This window comes from Eptesicus fuscus, chromosome 1 (genome assembly GCF_027574615.1).
Source record: "Eptesicus fuscus isolate TK198812 chromosome 1, DD_ASM_mEF_20220401, whole genome shotgun sequence".
NCBI lineage: Eukaryota > Metazoa > Chordata > Mammalia > Chiroptera > Vespertilionidae > Eptesicus > Eptesicus fuscus.
In genome coordinates this window covers 4,739,753-4,760,126 of record NC_072473.1, presented here as the reverse complement: position 1 = coordinate 4,760,126, position 20,374 = coordinate 4,739,753, and the positions used below count along the sequence as shown (strand labels likewise).

General features: G+C 46.6%; 1 protein-coding gene across 1 annotated transcript in view; it reads right to left on the bottom strand.

Annotated features, from left to right (window-relative positions):
• Positions 1-4,160, bottom strand: part of FRMPD4 (FERM and PDZ domain containing 4) — a 192,595-nt gene extending 188,435 nt beyond the window's left edge. The window contains exon 1 of the mRNA XM_054715456.1: positions 4,108-4,160. Within this exon, the coding sequence (XP_054571431.1) occupies positions 4,108-4,145 (38 nt within the window). The 5' untranslated portion in view covers positions 4,146-4,160. The remainder of the gene's footprint in view (positions 1-4,107) is intronic.
• Positions 4,161-20,374: the final 16,214 nt, after the last annotated feature.

Here is a 20,374-nt window from a genome sequence, read left to right as displayed (position 1 = left end):
CCACCCCCACAGACAAACATGTTGTCATTCCATTTAACTAAAGAATGGAAAAGAAATAACACAGGATGCTCTCTATTCTATAATTATTATACATATTAGTAGCCGTGCTCAGCAGAAATATTTGTGTAGTACCCATCAACCACCATGAATGCAAGAACAACTAACAGTCATTTTGGCATCATTGGTTTTTCATCTCTCCAAACAAACTTGGTTTTGTTGGTGTTTTGTTTTTTTTTACATACAAAGAATAGAGAGCTACTTCTGGATTACGATCAATCATCTAGGCCCTGGCCAGACAGCTGAGTAGTTAGAGCATCGTCCTGATATTCCAAGGTTGCAGGTTCGATCCCTGGTCAGAGCATGTACAATAATCAACCAATGGATGCATCAATAAGTGGAACAGCAAATCTCTCTCTCTCCACCCCCCCTCTTCCTTTCTGTCTCTAAAGTCAATAATGATAAAAAGAGGACTGATCATCGATTAACTTTGGGATTTTCATCATATCAGGAATTCACACAAACTGTGTGGGTTTTATTGAGCTGGGAAAGTTCCACTGTTAATCAATAAAATTATTCTATCTTAGAAACTTAGTAATATTCATTTATTTAGTATTTAGCATTTACCTGTTTTAAAAGTAAGAGTCAGTAAATGTTTGAGTTACATGACTTTTTAAAATCCTCACCAGAGGATGTTTTTTTTAAATTGAGTTTAGAGAGAGGAAAGAGAAAAATATATTTAAGAAAAAAAAGAAAAGAAAAAAAAAAAAGAAGACATTTAGTCTCTTTCAAAGAGACGATGTGAAAGAGTGAAAAATTAAATGCAAAGGTGCTAATTACTAGCCATGGATTCACTTTCAAGTTGTTCATTTAACTTCTACAACTAATGAGTAGAGACAGACTCCACACTGCAAACTGGGGCTCCCCAGAAACTCAGGTAATTAGAGTATCTCTTTATAATGGACATTACTCAGTAGGTAAGAAAAAACAAATCAGAATGATTCTCATTATTTGTAAAACTCATTAGTGACGAGGAAAGTACAAATAATTTCCAAAGTACTACTGTGGTGTGTGTTTTTTAATAATGCAAGGCAAACAGGTGATTTTAAATACACTAGTAGCCACATTTAAAAATATATATATATATGTTTTTATTGACTTCACAGAGAGGAAGGGAGATGGAGAGGGATAGAAACATCAATGATGAGAGAGAATCATGGATCGGCTGCCTCCTGCACGCCCCCTATTGGGGATTGAGCCTGCAACCTGGGCATGCGCCCTGACCTGGAATCAGACCTTGACTTCCTTCCTGGTTCATAGGTTGGCGATCCCCACTGAGCAACATGAGCCAGGCTAAGGTACTGCTGTTCTTGACATGTTAACCTTTTGCACTCAGATGTCGAGTGTGACTCGACACGGTTAGCATTAGAATAAAGGAATCGAGAAAAAAGCAAGCGAGTGCAAAGGGTTAAAACAGTGTCTCTGAGGATTGTGAAAATTTACTTTTCAAGTAAAAAACAAAAACAAAAAACCCCACAGATTTGGAAAAGTGACATTGATAACCTGGTTCTAAAACTTACCGTTTGATGATTGGCTGTTACACATTCAACAGCTGGCGTTAGGCCACTGTACATGTTTAAATGACACCAGGACTAGTCTTGGTTTTAATCTATGGATCAAATAGCCTAGAACGCAAATCTACCCGAGAAAAAGAAAAACCCACTGTAAGTGGAGAAGTCTGAGCTACACCTTCATAAGTTCATGATCCATGTTTTTTGAAAATTTTATTTTTTTGCCAGAAATTTTTACTGTTTCGAATCAAAGTATCCAGGCCACCACAACTGAGTCTATTATATAAACCCGTAACCATGTTACAGAATAGATGGCACAATGCAGTATAAAAATATCTTTCTAGCAACATGAGGGCGCCCTGCAGTGGGTCATGTTCAAGGGCAACCTGAATTTCCCAGGAGGGACCCAGGAGGCAAGCCCTTCAGCCCCCAACTGTACTTTGAAGAGGGGCATTCTCTCCCCGCCACAACAATTCTAGGAAGGGAAGAGATTGGAGGTGCAGAGACTGGGAAACATGTGATCGTTTCCCTAGCTATGTTCCAACAATCCAAACATGAAGGTGCGGGACGCCCAAGAGATCAAATCCCCAATCTTGGCAGGTATTTTAATTCTTATAAAAATGATTCCCCACTTCTCATGATGAACCTGTGTTCGCCGGTCACTCCATAAAACAATGCACCCCGCGGTGTGAAAGATTTGTTCACCTTGGCCACCAATCTCTGCTCCATTGTATTAGACCAGGGCAAACTGTGCTTTCGGATTGCAAATCAAAGTCACTAATTTCTCATAATTAAGAATTTCACTTAGGTTGGAGAAGAAAGCAGAGCGGGCCGCTGCTGTTTTGAGAGAAGTGTTATATAAGTATTCTCATACAACTGCAAACCATCAGAGCGCTGTGGAAATGTGTAGCGGGTCCTCAGAAAGGTAAATGCTGAATTGCCATATGATCCAGCAATTCCGCTCCCAACTAGATCCCCAAGAAAGTGGAAAACAGGGACACAAACAGAAACTTGTACACCGGTGTCTATAGAAGCACTGTTCACAAGAGCCCCAATGATCTATTGGCAGATGAATAGATAAACAAATGTGGTATATAGCCATACAAGGGGATATTATTAATTTTTGAAAAGAAATGAAATTCTGATATGTGCTACAGCATGGATGAACCTTGAGGATAATATGCTGAGTGGAATAAGCCAGACACAAAAGGACAAACACTATATGATTTCACTTAGGTGAGTATCTAGAATAGACAGATTCATAGAGACAGAAAGTAGAATAGAGTTTACGAGGGTAAGAGAGGGGGAATAGGAAGTTATTGTTTAATGTAGTGGTCGCCAACCAGTGGTGTGCGAACTACTGGTGGTCCGTGAGGTCCAAAAGGTTGGCGACCGCTGGTTTAACGGGTACAGAGTTTCTGTTGGGCATGGTAAGAAAAAGTTCTAGAAATGGATACTGGCAATGGTTGCAAAACATTGTGAACGTACTTAATGGCATTAATTGGTACAACTAAAAACGGCAAATTTTATGTTATATATATTTTACCAGAATTAAAAATAGGAGCTTCCACAACAATCCAAAATCTTACCCAATATTGATAAGGGGGACTTATAATCTAATAGATAGAGCACCTGAATTAACCTGAAAAGTAATCGTATTGTTTTAAATCTTAGAACACATAGACTTATGTGAGTAGGGGGTTAAGTTTCTGATAAGTGAATAGGGAGTTAAGTTTTTCTTAAGTTTCCTTTTCAAGGCCTGTGCGAAGCGACTGGGGAGGTGACTCAGCGGTGAATCCAGCAAGCAGAACAGATGAGCGTGGTCAGGCCGACCCACCAGCAGTCAGAACATCATCTCGTCCACATCATCTCATCGCCTGATGACTAAGGACAATAGCTGACGTCTGCAGACCCCCAGGCCTGCACGCAGCACCCCAGCCCATTCCCTTTTATCATCCTGTCCCCGGCACCTTGCTGTAAGACACCCTGTCCTGGTGGGCTGGCCTTCTCAATAAATGCCTTATATGACTCAACCCTGCCATCGTGATTGGACACAGCGACAGGCAGCCGGAGCCCAGCTGGGGGTTTCCTGGTAACAAGATCACCGTGAGAAATGTACGACCCAATTCATTATGGGCACAATCCTTTGAGCCGACTTTTCGAGTAATAGGTGAGGCAGTTCCATTTCGGTCCTGACTATTTCTAGAAAGCATTCTCAATGATAGTCCTCATGGCCAACTTCTGTGGTCGCCTCAGACAATGAGTCCAGCTGGCCTGGGATTTAGGAAGAAAAACTTCGGTTCTGGCCCACGGTGACCATGCCCTATGGGGAACTGTCACTTTAAGATGGTGCTTGTCCAAGAACAAAGCAAAGCCATGTCACAAGATACACAGAACACAGGGAACCAAGCTGTTTATGTCAGGGCCTCCCAATGCCTATGGGTCCCTAATTGAAGTCTGTTAATTCTCCTGAGTAGAGGGTCAAACAGAGACACCCAAGAGCCAGAGACCTTGCTGTTAGGTCGTCTATGCTGCCTACCTGATGAAGCAGTCCCGGCCATCCCGGTTCGCCGTCATCTCCCATCCATAGGGCGGAACCTGGTTCAAGCCCCAGGTCCCCGAGGGAGGTGGCCAGCCTGAAGACTTCGTCCTGTGGCTGCAAAAGAAGAACGAAAGGAAGAAAAGCATCATTGCAACGGACTCCTGCCCATTTCTTCTGAGACGCTTCTCACAACTGTGGGCTGTATCCCAGCTGACTACGTGAATATTTTGTGGCAGGTATCATGCTTTGTACTTTTCTATATAGAATCTTGCTTACTCTTTTTTTTTTTTTTTAATCTGTCTTGCCCTAACCGGTTTGGCTCAGTGGCTAGAGCGTCGGCCTGCGGACTGAAGGGCCCCAGATTCGATTCCGGTCAAGGGCATGTACCTTGGTTGCAGGCACATCCCCAGTTGGAGGTGTGTAGGAGGCAGCTGATCGATGTTTCTAGCTCTCTATCCCTCTCCCCTCCTCTCTGTAAAAAATCAATAAAATATATTAAAAATATATAAAAAATCTGTCTTTACTGATTTCAGAGAGGAAGGGAGAGGGAGAGAGAAACATCAATGAGGAGAGAGAAACATCAATCGGCTGCCTCCTGCACGCCCCCTACTGGGGATCAAGCTCACAACCCAGGCATGTGCCCTGACCAAGAAGCAAACCACTGAGTGACATGGGCCTGGCTAACAAAATAGTTTTGACCTAACCTCTAAAAGGGTTTAGAGCAAGCATGTCAAACTCGCGGCCCGCGGACTGCACGCAACACACAATGAATATTTTGCGGCCCAGCCAATATAACAGTATGTAAGAAACGTTTTAATAAAAATTTTGCAACTTAATTTTTACAATATCCTGTTACACATAATTACTAATAACGAACTACAACGTTCACTAATGACTGATGACTATAATCGTGTTGCATTCATTTCCCTTATGCGCCTTAAGCGCAGGCGCACCATTTCTCCCCACCAATACCAGCAGCGAATATTTTAGCAGCCAATGGCCACGTCATTAGTCTTGGACTGACTTGTTAGGTGTGCACAACTGGAAATATTTTGCTTTCAGAGAACAAGAAAAATAGGTTTATTTGCATTATGCTTATTCATCTGTGCAGTTATTCAGTGTCTGGTAAGTTAATGTTCAATAAAAAATACTAATTTTTATAAAAATGTTCTATTATGTTAACAATTACTCATTTATTTCAGCCCTTTGTATTCAGCATGTCTCTATCGAAATAAACCTATGTTTCTATGAAAATGGAAGCTTTTGCGGCCCACAGAAACGTAAACCTTGTTTCTTTGGCCCGTGTTAGCCTTTGAGTCTGACATGCGTGGTTTAGAGACGCACCCGGGTCTATGACCCTCAATTCAAGAAACCCCCACTTACTGACCCTGGGCTGCTCAGTTCCCACCAGTATTTTCAGCTATATAAGGTGTGGGTGTGTGTTTCTCTTCAAATGATTACCACACACTTATCTTGCATGTGACAGATTTTTAAAGGCCCGGGTCTGATACTGGAGAGTGGTTTGAGGTATGCCAGACAACCACTGAGCCACACTGGCTGGGCTCTCGCTTGCTTTTTCAGAGGCCCTGTAAGATGCATGTACTTATCCCGTTTTACAGATGGGGAAACAACGAATGGCTCAGCAGGACGAAGTGTTTCCTGAGGACACACAGCCAGGTGTGAGCAAAAGTTCTGCACACGCTCCATGAGCCGAGCACTCCTGAGCAAGGATGCTAGGGCAGGTGGGCGCGTACTGGTAAGTGGATATCACCCCACAATACAGTAAACACACAAGTCAAAGTGAACTCCCAGTTTTACGGGTCTGGGGGTCAAACCACCCAAGCCTCAGTATCCTGAACGCCTCCCCAAAAAGGCAATTTTTCCACGCGTGTCACCGCACTGCAAGCAAGGTGCGCCACTCAGCCCTAGACAAACTCTCCACGTCACTTCCAGCAAAAATCCGTATGTTCGCTTTGACATGTGGCCTCATCAGCAGCACGGAAGGAGAGGCTACAGAGAATTTGCTGCAACAGTGGCTTTCCAAGATGAAGAGGAAGGGGGAAGGGACTCCGCGTGACGAGCAGGTGGTCAGCATCCCTAACCAGAGGCCTGAGCCCTGTGGCGGGGCGCCTGCAGAAATTCCACTGACCTCCTGCAGAGCTTGTGGATGCAAAGGAAACGAGCAGTTCCAGTTAGGGCTGAGCAATACCAGTTAGGGCTGAGCAATACCAGTTAGGGCTGAGCAATACCAGTTAGGGCTGAGCAGTACCAGTTAGGGCTGAGCAGTACCAGTTAGGGCTGAGCAATACCAGTTAGGGCTGAGCAATACCAGTTAGGGCTGAGCAATACCAGTTAGGGCTGAACAATACCAGTTAGGGCTGAGCAATACCAGTTAGGGCTGAGCAATACCAGTTAGGGCTGAGCAATACCAGTTAGGGCTGAGCAATACCAGTTAGGGCTGAGCAATACCAGTTAGGGCTGAGCAATACCAGTTAGGGCTGAGCAATACCAGTTAGGGCTGAGCAATACCAGTTAGGGCTGAACAATACTGCGCATGCCTTGGCCTTTCGCTCCAGGTGCAGTGACTCCCCAGATGGCCTGCAAGAGGCCTGGATAGCTCCCAGTTGCAGAACGGCGCCAAAGAGTGTGGGGAGGAGCGGGGAAGGCCTGTCCAGGCCTCACCATCCACCAGTCAATACCCCGCCTCGCCTCCTAGGCCAGGCCCAACATTCACAACTTACACTATCAATGGCACATCGCATGTGAACAACACCCCAAATGCGGGTGTCAACCTTTCTTTTATTATGTATTTTTATTTGTCAACCTTTTTAAAAAATATATTTTTTATTGATTTCAGAGAGGAAGCAAGAGGGAGAGAGAGAAACACCCATGATGAGAGAGAATCAAGGATTGGCTGCCTCCTGCACGCCCCCCACTGGGGATCGAGCCTGCAACTCAGGCCTGTGCCCTGACCGGAACCAAACCATAACCTCCTGGTTCCTAGGTCCACGCTCAACCACTGAGCCACGCTGGTCAGGCAGGGGTGTCAACCTTTCTGTAATGAGGAGAGACTTCATTTCCCAGGCTGCAGGGTAACGCATGGCAAACCCCCCCCCCCCCCCGCCGACCTCATGCACCTGACCATGACCCAGCACTACTCTCTAGAGAAACAAGCCCATTTCCTGTAAGTACTGTGCAGAGGGACTCTTTTGCATCATTTTAACTGCCTCCCTCGATCTTGAACTTCCTGTCGGTTTTCCCACATCCTTCATGAAGTGTGGTGAGCGAGAGCTCACACATTAAACACGGGTCTGGCAAATTTAGAATACACGGCGCGGTGATTTCTTGCCCGATGACTATTAAATAACAAAGACACGGAAAGAGTGTGTTTGTTCCTCTTCTTCATGCAAAAGTCAGCAGCAGCCGTTTCCCCAGGCGGTGTTTTACAAAAGGTGCTGCTTTCCTGCAGCGAGAAAACACATGAATTTCCACCCCGAGGGACCCCCGAAACCGCCAATTTCTCTGCACTAGCATGTGAATGCTTTCTAAGGCCCCATCCCCCCAAAAGAACCAGCCCGGAGGGGTATGAACACAGTATGTCCTCTATTACAAAGGATTGAAAAGGATTTGTAATAGAGGATGTGCCACAAAGAATATTTTTGAAAGTGAAAGGAGGCCTATGTACTATATCTGAATGTTGACCTTTCCCAGGACAGCTAACTTATTTTATATATATATCTACACTAATAAAAGAGCAACATGCTAATTGAATGTGCCTTCACAATGCCCACCAGCCAATCAGGAGTGAGTATACAAATTAACCCAACAAAGATGGCAGATTAATTTTCATATGCAGGCACTGAGTGGCAGGGGGCGGAGCGGGACGCTTGCGTTCCGCACCACCCCAGCCACTCCTGGCCTCTGGGAAAAGGCGGCTCCGGCCAGAGCGAAGTCGGTGCTGGCAGCCAGGGGAAGGAAGGCCCATTCTTGCACAAATCTTCGTGCATCGGGCCACTAGTATATATATGATTGATTTCAGAGAGGAAGGAAGAAGCAGAAAGAGTTAGAAACATCAATGATGAGAGAAAATAATTGATCAGCTGCCTCCTGCACACCCCTTATTGGGGATTGAGCCCACAACCCTGGCAAGTGCCCTTGACCAGAATCAAACTTGCAATCCTGCCCCAGCCGGTTTGGCTCAGTGAATAGAGCATCAGCCTGTGGAATGAAGGGTCCAGGGTTCGATTCCAGTCGGGGGCACATGCCTGGGTTGCCGGCTTGATCCCCAGTAGGGGGCATGCAGGAGGTGGCCAGTCAATGGTTCTCTCTCATCATTGATGTTTCTATCTCTCTCTCCCTCTCCCTTCCTCCCTAAAATCAATAAAGATATATATATATTAAAAACAAACAAACAAACCTGGGATCCTTCAGTCGGCAGGCCAGCGCTCTATCCACTGAGTGAACCCGGCTCGGGCTCGGCTAACTTATTGAAGACAAACACAGTACACTGTCTTTTCTCTTCTCTTTTTCTTTCTTGCCTTCTCCACTCCCAGAATCTAAATCACTAAAAGAAAGACACAGCCTTTCTAATACAATTGACATGTAAATGAAAGGACTGTAATAAGGAGCTGGAGGAAGCCTGCATTTTATTATGAGCTACATTGTGTCCTGTCCAGAATGTTCAGGAAGTTGTCAGCAACAGTCCACAAAGCTGTTTCCTTTTGTCATGAAACACCAAGTGAAGCTACTGGAAAAATCCACAAACACTAATTGAGTTAATTCAGGTCAAGGGACAGCAGTTGTTACAAAACAAAGAATTGAATAATTAAATTCAGACGTGACTATACACCTGTTTGTTAATACGAACTACATGGGCCCTGGCCCTGGCCAGTGTGGGTCACTTGATTCAGCATCATCTCATGCACCAGGTCTCCGGTTGGATTCCAGATCAGGGCACATGCCCTGGTTGTGGGTTCGATGCCCAGCAGGAGGCAGCCAATGGATGTTTCTCTCTCCTTGAAGATTCTTTAGATCTCTTTCCCTCTCCCTTCTTCTCTCTCTAAAATCAATAAAAACATATTTTAAAAAAAATACACGGGTCAGAAAGGCATGAGTAGAACTCAAATAATTAAAAGTGAGAGTAGAACAAAGGTAACAGTGTTTGTGCATATATAACGATAAGGGTCTGGAGAAAAAACAAGGGTGCAGGTCATAACTGGGAGGACTTGGCTGCCGCTCTATGCAGTGTGCTTACTAGAAGGCCACCCCCACAACAACATCCATCCTTGAAGCTCAGTTTACTCTCTGCTGGGAAGATGCTCCAGCAACTTTTTCTGAATCCCACCTCTATGGCTGCACCAAACTCCCCACCCCTCCCAAATGCCGCCCATCCAATCACTGCTGAAGGCACAGTTCTTTCTACCCAGAGGCAAAGAGGTGGCCGCTTGTAGAGCAGCAGCAGGGACAGTGCATTATAGATATAGATATAGATATAGATATAGATATAGATATAGATATAGATATCCTGCCCTAGCTGGTTTGGCTCAGTGGATAGAGCTTCGGCCTGTGGACTGAAGGGTCCCGGGTTCTCTTCCGGTCCAGGGCACATGCCCAGGTTGTGGGCTTGATCCCCACTACGGGGAGTGCAGGAGGCAGCCGATCCATGCTTCTCTCTCATCATGGATGTTTCTCTCCCTCTCTCCCTCTCCCTTCCTCTCTGAAATCCATAAAAATATTTTAAAAAATAATAGTAAAAAGAATGGGCTCTATTTTGAAGAGAGGCAAGTTGTTAACAACTCCTGACATTTATTAAGGGATTATGCGATGCCAAGCTCTGTGGTAAGGATTCTATGTTGCCTGGCCCACAATATCCTAAGTGTTCTAAAGACTCTGCCAGATAAAGCTCTCTGTAACCCTGGAGAGATATAGGCCTCCGGGGAGCGATGCCCGCACAATGGTTTTATCCATTCTCAAAATAGAAAAAGGGAAGGATCATCATCTATTTTTTCCCCCCTAGTCTGGCAAGAACGGGTTAAGACTAGCCCCCGTAACACCTCTGTAAGGTTAAGTTGCTCTCAAAGGAGAAGAGAATATTAGCCACTTCTCCCCAGGAGCCAGGAATCCCAGCTGTGTGTGCAGAGGGTCAATTTCCACTGGTCTCGGCCCGGCCTCGAGATCCCTTGCAAGTCCGATGTTCTGTGACTTCAACTCGAGACCATGGCTGTGTGAGCCACTTTCAAACACTTAGCTCAGCCTTAAAAATAGCGACCTACATCGGCCGGGCTATTTCAGGCCCTCCGGAAACTCCCCAGGACTCACTGAACTGGTTGGCAACTTTGTGCTTCACCCATCTATTCTCAGCAACAGATTGAAAGTGTCCTGACAAAAAAGATCTTGATGCGTGAAGAGAGAGCAGCTGCGAAGGGGACAGGCAAAGCTGCAGAGCGGTTAGCGTTGGGACCATGGGTGAGCGACCCAGGGTCTCCTCCTGCGGGCACACCTCTCAGCCCTGGACCAAATCGTGAGGGCACAACTGACCTAGCAGCAGGAAGGCTTAGAAATGACCTGTAGGCTGCTACGGTGACCTGAGTTTCCCAGGAAACGCAGCTCAGTATCAGAAAAAAGGATGCTGTAGCCCTAGCCGGTTTGGCTCAGTGGATAGTGTTGGCCTGAGGACTGAAGGGTCCTGGGTTTGATTCCAGTCAAGGCCCTAGTTGGAGGCAACCAATTAATGTTTCTCTAACATCGATGTTTCTCTCCATCTCTCCCTCTCCCTTCCACTCGCCCTAAAACTCAATGGGAAAATATCCTCGGGTGAGGATTAACAAAAATAAACAAACAAACAAAACAAAAAAGAAAAAAGGAGGCTGCCAGGACGAAGGAAGATGAGAAGAGTTTCCAGAGTCTGGAGTCAGATTCAAATCCTGCCATTCACTAGTTCTGTGACCCTGGATGTTAAACTCTTTCTACTACATTTTCATTACCTGGAAACTGGAATTAGTCTCACTGAGTGATTCTTTCCGGGGGTGATTTTGGCCCAGGGAGACACATGGCAATGTCTAGAGATGTTGGTGGCTGTCACAGCTAGTGGCGGGGCTCAGGGATGAGACCAGGGATATTGCTGCACATCCTTCAATGCAGAGGATGCCCCCGAACACAGAATGATCCCGCCTCAATGACAATGTGCACCGCTTAGCTCATGACATAAGGAGTGTATGATTCCGAGATCAGAATTGAACATATACTTGGTGCTTAATACATTTAAAACAAAAGAAAAAAAAGACTTCTAAAATTTCCACACAAAGCCTAATTATGATGGACTAGAGGCCCGGTGCACGGATTCATGCACCGGTGGGGTCCCTCAGCCTGGCCGGCGCTCTCTCGCATTCCAGGACCCCTGTGGCGATTGGACCGAAACCGGCAGCCTGACATCCCCCGAGGGGTGTAGAGGTGAGTGAAGCCTCAGGCAGCCGGGGAGGAGCCCGAGCCCAGGCCAGGCACCACGCTGCTCCCACTCAATCCAGCCCCGTTGCGCCTGCTGCCGCTCGGTAGTGCTGCCGTGGAGGCAGGAGAGACTCCTGCCACCACAGCTGTTCTCGCCAGCCGTGAGCCCGGCTTCTGGCTGAGTGGCGCAACCACTGTGGGAGCGCACTGACCACCAGGGGGCAGCTCCTGGTGGTCAGCACGTGTCATAGCGACCGGTCGAGCAGTTGACCAGTCCTAACAGTCGCTTAGGCTTTCATATATATAGATTATATCTTTACGTCACAGAGAACGACTTCAAATCCCAGGTTTGCCACTTTAATGGCTGCACGGCTTTGGGCGAATGACTTGGGTCTTTCTGGGTTTCAGTTTTTGTGTCAAATGGAAGCAACACCCAGCTCACGGCCACGATCCGCAGCTCAGTGAGATGCAGAAAGCCCTGCAGGACACAGCTGGACTCATTCAGGACGTCCCATCAGACCACACGCTGGGTTACAAGTGGTTCTAATAGAATGAAGGTAACTTTTGTATTTGACCTCCAAGTTTCAACAGCACCTCTGCAGACAGGATTCCTTGGGTACTCGCAGGCCTGCCTCAGTAAGCCACAAGGTGTGAGGGAAAGCATCAATGAGCCTATTCTAAAGGTGAAGAAACCGAGGCTCAATGTCCAGTGGAGGCACCAGATCTCCTCCCCGGAGGGAGATGGGCCCAGCCATCCCATTGGAAGGGAGACTGTGTTTGACCTCCATTGTACTGGGGTGGAAATGGGGGGTGAGGAGGCTAGAGCCCACCCAAACTCACCCCATGCAAAGCTCCTGCTGGCATCATACAACTAGTTAGAAGCGTGCCCAGGGCTTCCTACTCTTAAAATCCATCTCACGTACACCAAGCATGTCAAACTCAAAGGCTAACACGGGCCACATAAACCAGGTATGCAGCCCGCAGGCCGCGAGTTTGACATGCTTGACTTACACTGTACCATAACGAGGTCTGACTTGAACTTCTGGGCTTCCTTACACACCTGGTAGTATTTCCCGCCAGGAGCCAGGATGAAGCTGTGCCTATTTTTGTGTCAAATGGAAGTTCATTATCATGTCCACTCAGGCAAGCCACATCTATTCAGGTATTCATCCCTGACAGAGAATGACAACACACACGTCCAAGCAAATCACACATGACCCCGAATGTGACCCTCCTTATTTCTTTGGACTCATGGAGATTATTTTCCGAATAACCTAAGGCTATTTAGTATTACAGATGGTGCTACAAAATGTCAAGTATTTTTTCACGTATTTTGCTCTAAATGGAGCTTGGGTTCTAGTACCCACCAAATAACAGAACGAACTTCACGCGACGTGCGAGCAGATGACATTCAAGGTGGACGTGCCATAGGGGGGTCCAGGCAAAGGGGTCGGAGAGGGACTGAGAAAAAAGAACCAAAGATGGTTCTGGAAGAATTTAAAAAGCTCCAAGCTTGGCGGAAGCCTCGTTCCTTCGGTGACCACCTCGGTGTGCCCCATTAGGGTGGAGGGGGTCCTGTCCTTCAAGGTTCCGTGTCCCCATGAGTAACTGACTAACCAACCCAGTGTTTTGGTTGCAGCTAATGATGCTGTACCTGCTCAGGCCTGTTGGGAATCAGGCTGCCTTCTCTTCTCTCTCAGAACAGAACTTTCTCGGCCCGACCGCGTGGCTCAGGGGTTAAGCGCTGACCTATGAACCAGGATTCCCGGTTGGGGCACAGGCCTACGTTGCGGCCTCCATCCCAGTAGGGGGCGTGCAGGAGGCGGCCGATCCATGATTCTCTCTCCTCACTGAGGTTTCTCTCTCTCTCCCTCTCCTTTCTCCTCTCTGAAAGCAATAAAAATGTATTTGTTTTTTATTTTGTTTTTTAAAATATATTTTTATTGATTTTAGAGAGGAAGGGAGAGAGATAGAGAGAGCGAAACATCAATGATGAGAGAGAAACATTGATGGGCTACCTGCTGCATGCCCCCCACTGGGGATCAAGCCCACAATCTAGGCATGTGCCCTTGGCTGCAATCAAACCTGGGACCCTTCAGTCCGCAGGCCGACACTCTAGCCACTGAGCCAAACCGGCCAGGGCCAAAAAAATGTATTTGTTTTTTAGAAGAACATAACTCTCTTCACTCAACCAGTAGCCACAGCATTGCAGGATCCTGTAAGAGGGAAGGTTTCCATCCTACGCGCCCTCATTAGCAGCTGCCAGGGCCGGCGCCTGAGAAGAAAGCGACACTGACGGGGTGAAAACACCATCAAGGCCACGCAGACGGGAGTAAGAATCAGCCTACCAACTATTTTTAAGATTTCACTTCTGTTATGACAAGGAGGACAGGAAAATACAGCAAAGCGGGGATAGCAGGCAGTTGAAAACTACTTTAACAATTCCTGCTAAGCCTCCTAAAAGCAGAAACTCAGAAATATGTTCATCACCAAACCATTTCTCTCAAGCTCCAACGCAGTATTAATCAAGAGTTTGTTTACCGCCTTGGCCGGTGTGGCTCAGGGGATAGAGCGTCCGCCTGCAGACTGAAGGGTCCCGGGTTCGATTCTGATCAAGGGCTCATGCTCAGGTTGCAGGCTCGATCCCCAGTGTGGGGCATGCAGGAGGCAGCCAATCAATGATTCTCTCTCATCATTGATGTTTCTATCTCTCTCTCTCCCTCTTCCTTCCTCTCTGAAATCAATAAAAATATATATATTTTTAAAACGAGTTTACCTCTGGTAAAAGACATTGGGATGTCTATTTTCATAACCAAATTTGAACCTTTTTCTAATGATCTTCATCTGCTTCATTGCATGGTTCCGCACCCCACACAATAAGACCTATTGTGTGATTCTATTGTGTGAGTTTCAATTCAACCCTCTCACCAGCTGACTGAATTACATTTCCTAACTGGGGATCTGGGAGAACTCCCAGGAGACTTAAATCCAGGCTAACAGGTTCCCTTTCCAAAAATTTGGACATACGAACTGTAGCCTCACTCTGTATGAAATGCTGTGACATACTCAAGACATCCTGGGCGCCTGAGGACATACATGTAGAGTCCCCAAACATTCCACGCAGGGGTGGCCATCAAAGTCAGATGCAGCTCTGCCTTGAATGAGACATTTGATCTTTGCAAAGTGCATTTGCACCCGTTAGCACACTGAATTCTCCAGCTCCGTGGATTTGGGAGGCCGATCAGAATTAGCCTCGAAATGTACCGCAGGAAACAGATGCAGGCTGGCCAGGATGGCCAAGGATGGCCAGAGAGGCACTCCAGAGCGAAATGTGGGGACAGTCAGCCCCCCAACAATTGAGACCCTTTTACCAGAATGCTGTTGTCGGTGCACGCGGGGCCAGCGGATATGCAAGGACCAGGCCTTCGTCATCCTTCTCTGTCTCTTACTCAGACCAGCATCCAGGATATAACAGAAGCTCAGTGTGAATGGAATGAATGGAACAGGAGTCTGAGGTACATGCTGGTACTGGCTCAGCCTCTTAGGCATTAAAGGGGTAGCTCCCTGCCTGCAAGCAGGTAAGAGTGTGTGTTGGGGGAGGAGGCGGCTGATAGGAGTTTAATGACTGCTATTAGGCAGCCACTGTTCTGGGTATTTTCACAGGCTGGTCCATTTTACATCTCACAACAGCTTAACAAGAGGGGCTGGTGGCCGCCAGGACGGCTCAGACAATGGCTACCATTCAGCCATCAGGCTAACAGACAGAACTGGTTAGAGAGAGAGGGTGCCACAATCGGATGCACCGATCAGAGTATCTCTGGCCGCAGGCCTGAGAGAACCATCTGGAAGGATGGATTCCCAGTGGCTGTCTCTGGGCTGGGAGACTGAGGTGGAGTTTCATCTGCTTTGGTCTCTATTTCTTATCAATAGTATGTATTATTTTTATAGTTCAAGTGTTATCTTAGTCAAAAGACACAGGAAGGGATAGGCCTGCCTGTGGATTGTGGCGGATTCACTGGAGAAACTCTAGAGGGAGAATGGCAAGTGGGAAACGCACAGTACACGCAGGGGCGGCTCCCAGTGCATCCCCAGGAGTCCCCACGGAGGGCAAGTCAGGGGTGTCTCCCGCAGTGCACATGTGTACAGCCTCTGACTTAAGGGTCCATCGGTATGGAAGAAATGAACCAAACTATGGCACAAACACGCAGTGGAATACTATGCCTCTGGAAAATATAATTTCTTTGTATAGAGATTTGGAAAGATCTTAAAGTAAATTAAAAAGAAAAGAAAAAGAAATGAGGCAAAGCTCAGCCAGTGTGGCTCAGTGGTTGAGCATCGACCTGTGAACCAGGAGGTCGAGGTAGGATTCCCGGTCAGGGCACATGCCCGGGTTGCGGGCTCCCTCCCCAGTGGGGGGCCTGCAGGAGGCAGCCGATCCATGATTCTCTCTCATCATTGATGTTTCCCTCTCTCTCCCTCTCCCTTCCTCACTGAAATCAATAAAAATCTATTTTTTAAAAGAAAAGAGGCGCCCTGACTGGTTTGGCTCAGTGGATGGAGCGTCGGCCTGCGGACGCAGGGGTCCCAGGTTCGATTCCGGTCAAGGGCATGTACCTTGGTTGCAGGCTCATCCCCAGTGGGGGGTGTGCAGGAGGCAGCTGATCGATGTTTCTCTCTCATCGATGTTCCTAACTCTCTCTCCCTCTCCCTTTGTCTCTGTAAAAAAATCAATAAGATATATTAAAAAAGAAAAGAGGCAAGATAGGGAAAGATGTACAGCCCGCTACCATGGGTGTGAAATCCGAAGAGGAAGAAAGCATGCATAAGGCCAAACCATGGAGTCTAGATTCGGACAAAGCGGCCTTGAAATTTGGCTCTGCCTCTTAGCATCTGAACTTGAGCAAGCTCCTTACCCTCACGAACACAGCAGCTTTATCTTCTGGAAACTTAGGGTCACACTAAGCACCTTGGGGAAGTGCGGTAAGGACTACGTGAATTAGGCGTCCCCAAATAGCTGCCGCTGGAATTCCTTGCACATACTGACAAATATAGCGAATAGGAAGCACCTAGGATGTCCCACATTGCTCTCCAGGTGCTTGGAATATGACTGTGAACAAAATAAAAACCAGAAGCATCGACCCAGAAATAGTCCCCCCAATCACCTGGGCCAGATCCCTTCTAGCCTGGCATCGCACTCATTTTGTACAAGGATATTCTGTGGTTTTTAAACCATCGCTCTTGCCATTCCCTGAACACACATGTCCTCCATGTTCACGTCTCCGTTTCTTTGTTCATGCTATCCACATGGGTAAAACACTCTTCCTCCCCTCTTTCGATTCCCCATTCCTGTCCACACTCTTCAAAATTGGCCGCTCCTCTAAAACTCACACGGAACAGTCCCTGAAGAGAACAGTCCCTGAATACTCCTGCCCTAAAATGATGACCTCGCTTCCCTGACCTCAGGGGAAGCTGCTTGGCTGCACCATTGAGGTAGCATCCACCTTCTAGAATTACTAACATGCTTCCCAGGGGAATCCGTGTCTTCCTAGATTAGAAGCTACTGAGCGCTCACGCTGACTTGCTCATCAATTCGTTGCAACTTAAACTCTTCTCATTCAAGCTCCCACCTGGACTAGAAATGACTTCTTTTTGTCTGTGAGATCGCTTAGCCCAGTGGTCGGCAAACTGCGGCTCGCGAGCCACATGCGGCTCTTTGGCCCCTTGAGTGTGGCTCTTCCACAAAATACCACGGCCTGGGCGAGTCTATTTGGAAGAAGTGGCGTTAGAAGAAGTTGAAGTTTAAAAAATTTGGCTCTCCAAAGAAATTTCAATCTTTGTACTGTTGGTATTTGGCTCTGTTGACTAATGAGTTTGCCGACCACTGTCTTAGCCAACTGCGATTTTCCCCAGGACGGAGGGTGCTCTCCTTTAGCTGTATATCCCTGGAGTCCACAGTACTTGGCAATGGTAGGTGTGCAATACATACTATTTGTGGACTGAGCAGACATGTAAGTGGTCTTGTTGCACTTGCTTTGCTAAATATACAAAGCTGTACAGAAATAGGAATATTATCAAGTCTTTGGGCGGGAGACCTGAATACATGGAAGTGATCACATAATGCTTCCGATTCCCTCCTGCTGTTGACTGGCTGGAGGATCTGTCTCCACACGATGGGAATGTATAGCGTGGCCCCCATGGGACTCCTTTGAGTTCACCCATGGCCAATGAGGCTGTGCCCTGCACTATCAAATCCCGCCTGCAACCACATTTTTAAAAAAATATATATTTAATCATTTTTTACAGAGAGGAAGGGAGAGGGAGAGAGAGTTAGAAACATCGATGAGAGAGAAACATCCATCAGCTGCCTCCTGCACACTCCCTACTGGGGATGTGCCCGCAACCAAGGCACATGCCCTTGACCGGAATCGAACCTGGGACCTTTCAGTCCGCAGGCCAACTGCTCTATCCACTGAGCCAAACCGGTTTTGGCTGCAACCACATTTGACATCGAGAGCAGGATCTGCCATGTAGAAACTGTTTCTTAATAGCATTTGCTTGAACAAACAAAGGAATGAAGAGCAGTCACTGTGGACCATCCTACAACAGAACTCAATGACAATGACCAGGCGGGTCCACGATTTCAGGAGATGGCTGCTGTAGCCCAGAAGGTAATACTGAGGTCAACAGGAACCTACTGCCTCAGCATTGCCTCTGTTTTTCTGAAAACAAAATTGCAATTCAAAGGCCCCCAATGGAGATCAAAGGGTTTACATCTAAACCTCACCTATACTAAATTAAGCCTTGATCAGTTCCCTTGATATGAAATCAGTTTCATTTTCCAGGTCAAGGTTCACTTAGCCGGAAATAGCTCCCCACTGATGGCAAGCTCACATTCCCAACCAAGACTGTTAGTTTCCTTGACGTCTCACTTTAAGAATCATAAAGAAGAGCTGAAAGGAGTGGGCAACTACCATTCCTGTACTCTTCACCTAGAGCAGCATTTCTCAAAAAGGAGAGGTTTTGCCCCCCAGTGGACAATTGGCAATGTCTGGACACATTTCTGGTGGTTACAGCTCGGGGTGGTGAAGTGCTACTGGCATCTAGTGGGTGGAGGTCAGGGTCGCTGCTACTGGTCTTAGAGTGCACAGCAGCCCCCATTACAAAGGGAGATTGGCCCATATGTCAACAGCGTGGAGGTTGAAAAACAATGACCTAGGTTTACCAGTTGTTAATATTTTGCATCATTTGTTTTATCCCATTTGCTTTCCCTCCTTTAGATTGTCCCTTTCTGTTTGTGTGTATGAAATGTCTACTTGAACCATTTCATAGTAAATCACAGACATCAGGACACTTCCGCACCGTATTCGGCAGCATCTATCTCTTAAGAAAAAGGACAATCTCCTTCAAAACTATAAAACTGGATCAAAATCAAATTTAATATTGGCACAATGTTATCTAATATGTAGCCCAGATTCAAATTTCCTCAATTATCCTAATAATGGTCTTTTATAGGTTTTCTTTCATTTGATCCAGTGTCCAGTCAAGCTTTGTGCCTCCCATTTAGTCATCCTGTCTCTTTATTCAGTCACGTTTTAAGGCTACAAAGTGGAAAAAAGATGATGCAAGCTTTTCCTTCAAAACCCAATAATAATGACGAATGTTTGTAAATCACACCATAGCGTCTACTCAGAGGTAACTTCTGGAGTTCGCACAGGGCCTGGCAAAGGTAGTTGTGCAACAGACACTGTTTATTAACTGACCTGACACACAAGTGTTCAAACCTTTTACTCAGGACTAAGGTAATCGTGTGCAGTTGGGGCACAGCAGAAAAGGGCCCCAAAGACTCCCCGGATTATTTATTTGTTTGTTTGTTTGTTTGTTTATTTATTTATTTATTTATTTATTTATTTATTTATTTATTTTTGAAGAGCAGAGTTCAAAATGGGAACACAAATGAATAATGTATCAGCAACCAGAAAGCAGAACTAAAAGTGTCTTAGAACTGATGACGAGGAACTGGGCCAGTCAGGACTGAGAGGCCCGCACATGCTCATGGTTAGGGCAAGGTAGCAGGACAGACAGGCCAAAGGACAGACAGGCGAGAGTGGCAACATACACAATAGGCCGCAGAACCAGGGTTTCCACAGCAAAGAACATTTTCCCACCGTGAGAAAGCCCTGGACAGATGGCCGGGAGCTCAAGGCACGGCCAGCCCAGACCATTTGCATGTGCTGGTGAATGCACACCTGCATCTATCCCTTTGGTCTTCCTCTTCCCAGAAAGGATCTCAGGTGACAAATGAAGCTCTTGAAAAGACCGTGAAGAGTTTGGTGAAGCTGATGATCAGCCACTCTGGACGGAGAGAGGAATCAGTGAACATACAAGGCATTGGACCAGCTAAGAGGCTTTCCGGTAATCAACAAGCATTCATTGGGCATCGTCTCCTTTTTACAAGCTTCTGCGCTCAGCTCTGTGTATGGGATAGAGACCCTATAAAGTACAGTTCCTACTCTTGGCTACCATGTAGTCAGAGAACTATTTCTCTCTTCCAAGCACCTGGTGACCTCAGGACACTTCATCATTCATTCATTCATTCATTCATTCAAAACATTTTATTGAGGGCTATTGTGCCAGGCATTATGTGGGACTAATGCTTTGACAAGCAAATAGGGCGCTTGCCCTCGTGGAATTGAAAGTCTTGTTGAGGAAAGCAAGCATCCTTGCTCACCCTACTGGGAACATTGTCCTGGCTCTGGTGGTTCCCAGAACCTTGAGCTCTCACTGAAACTCCTCGGGTAGGAGTCCATGCTGGGAGATCTGG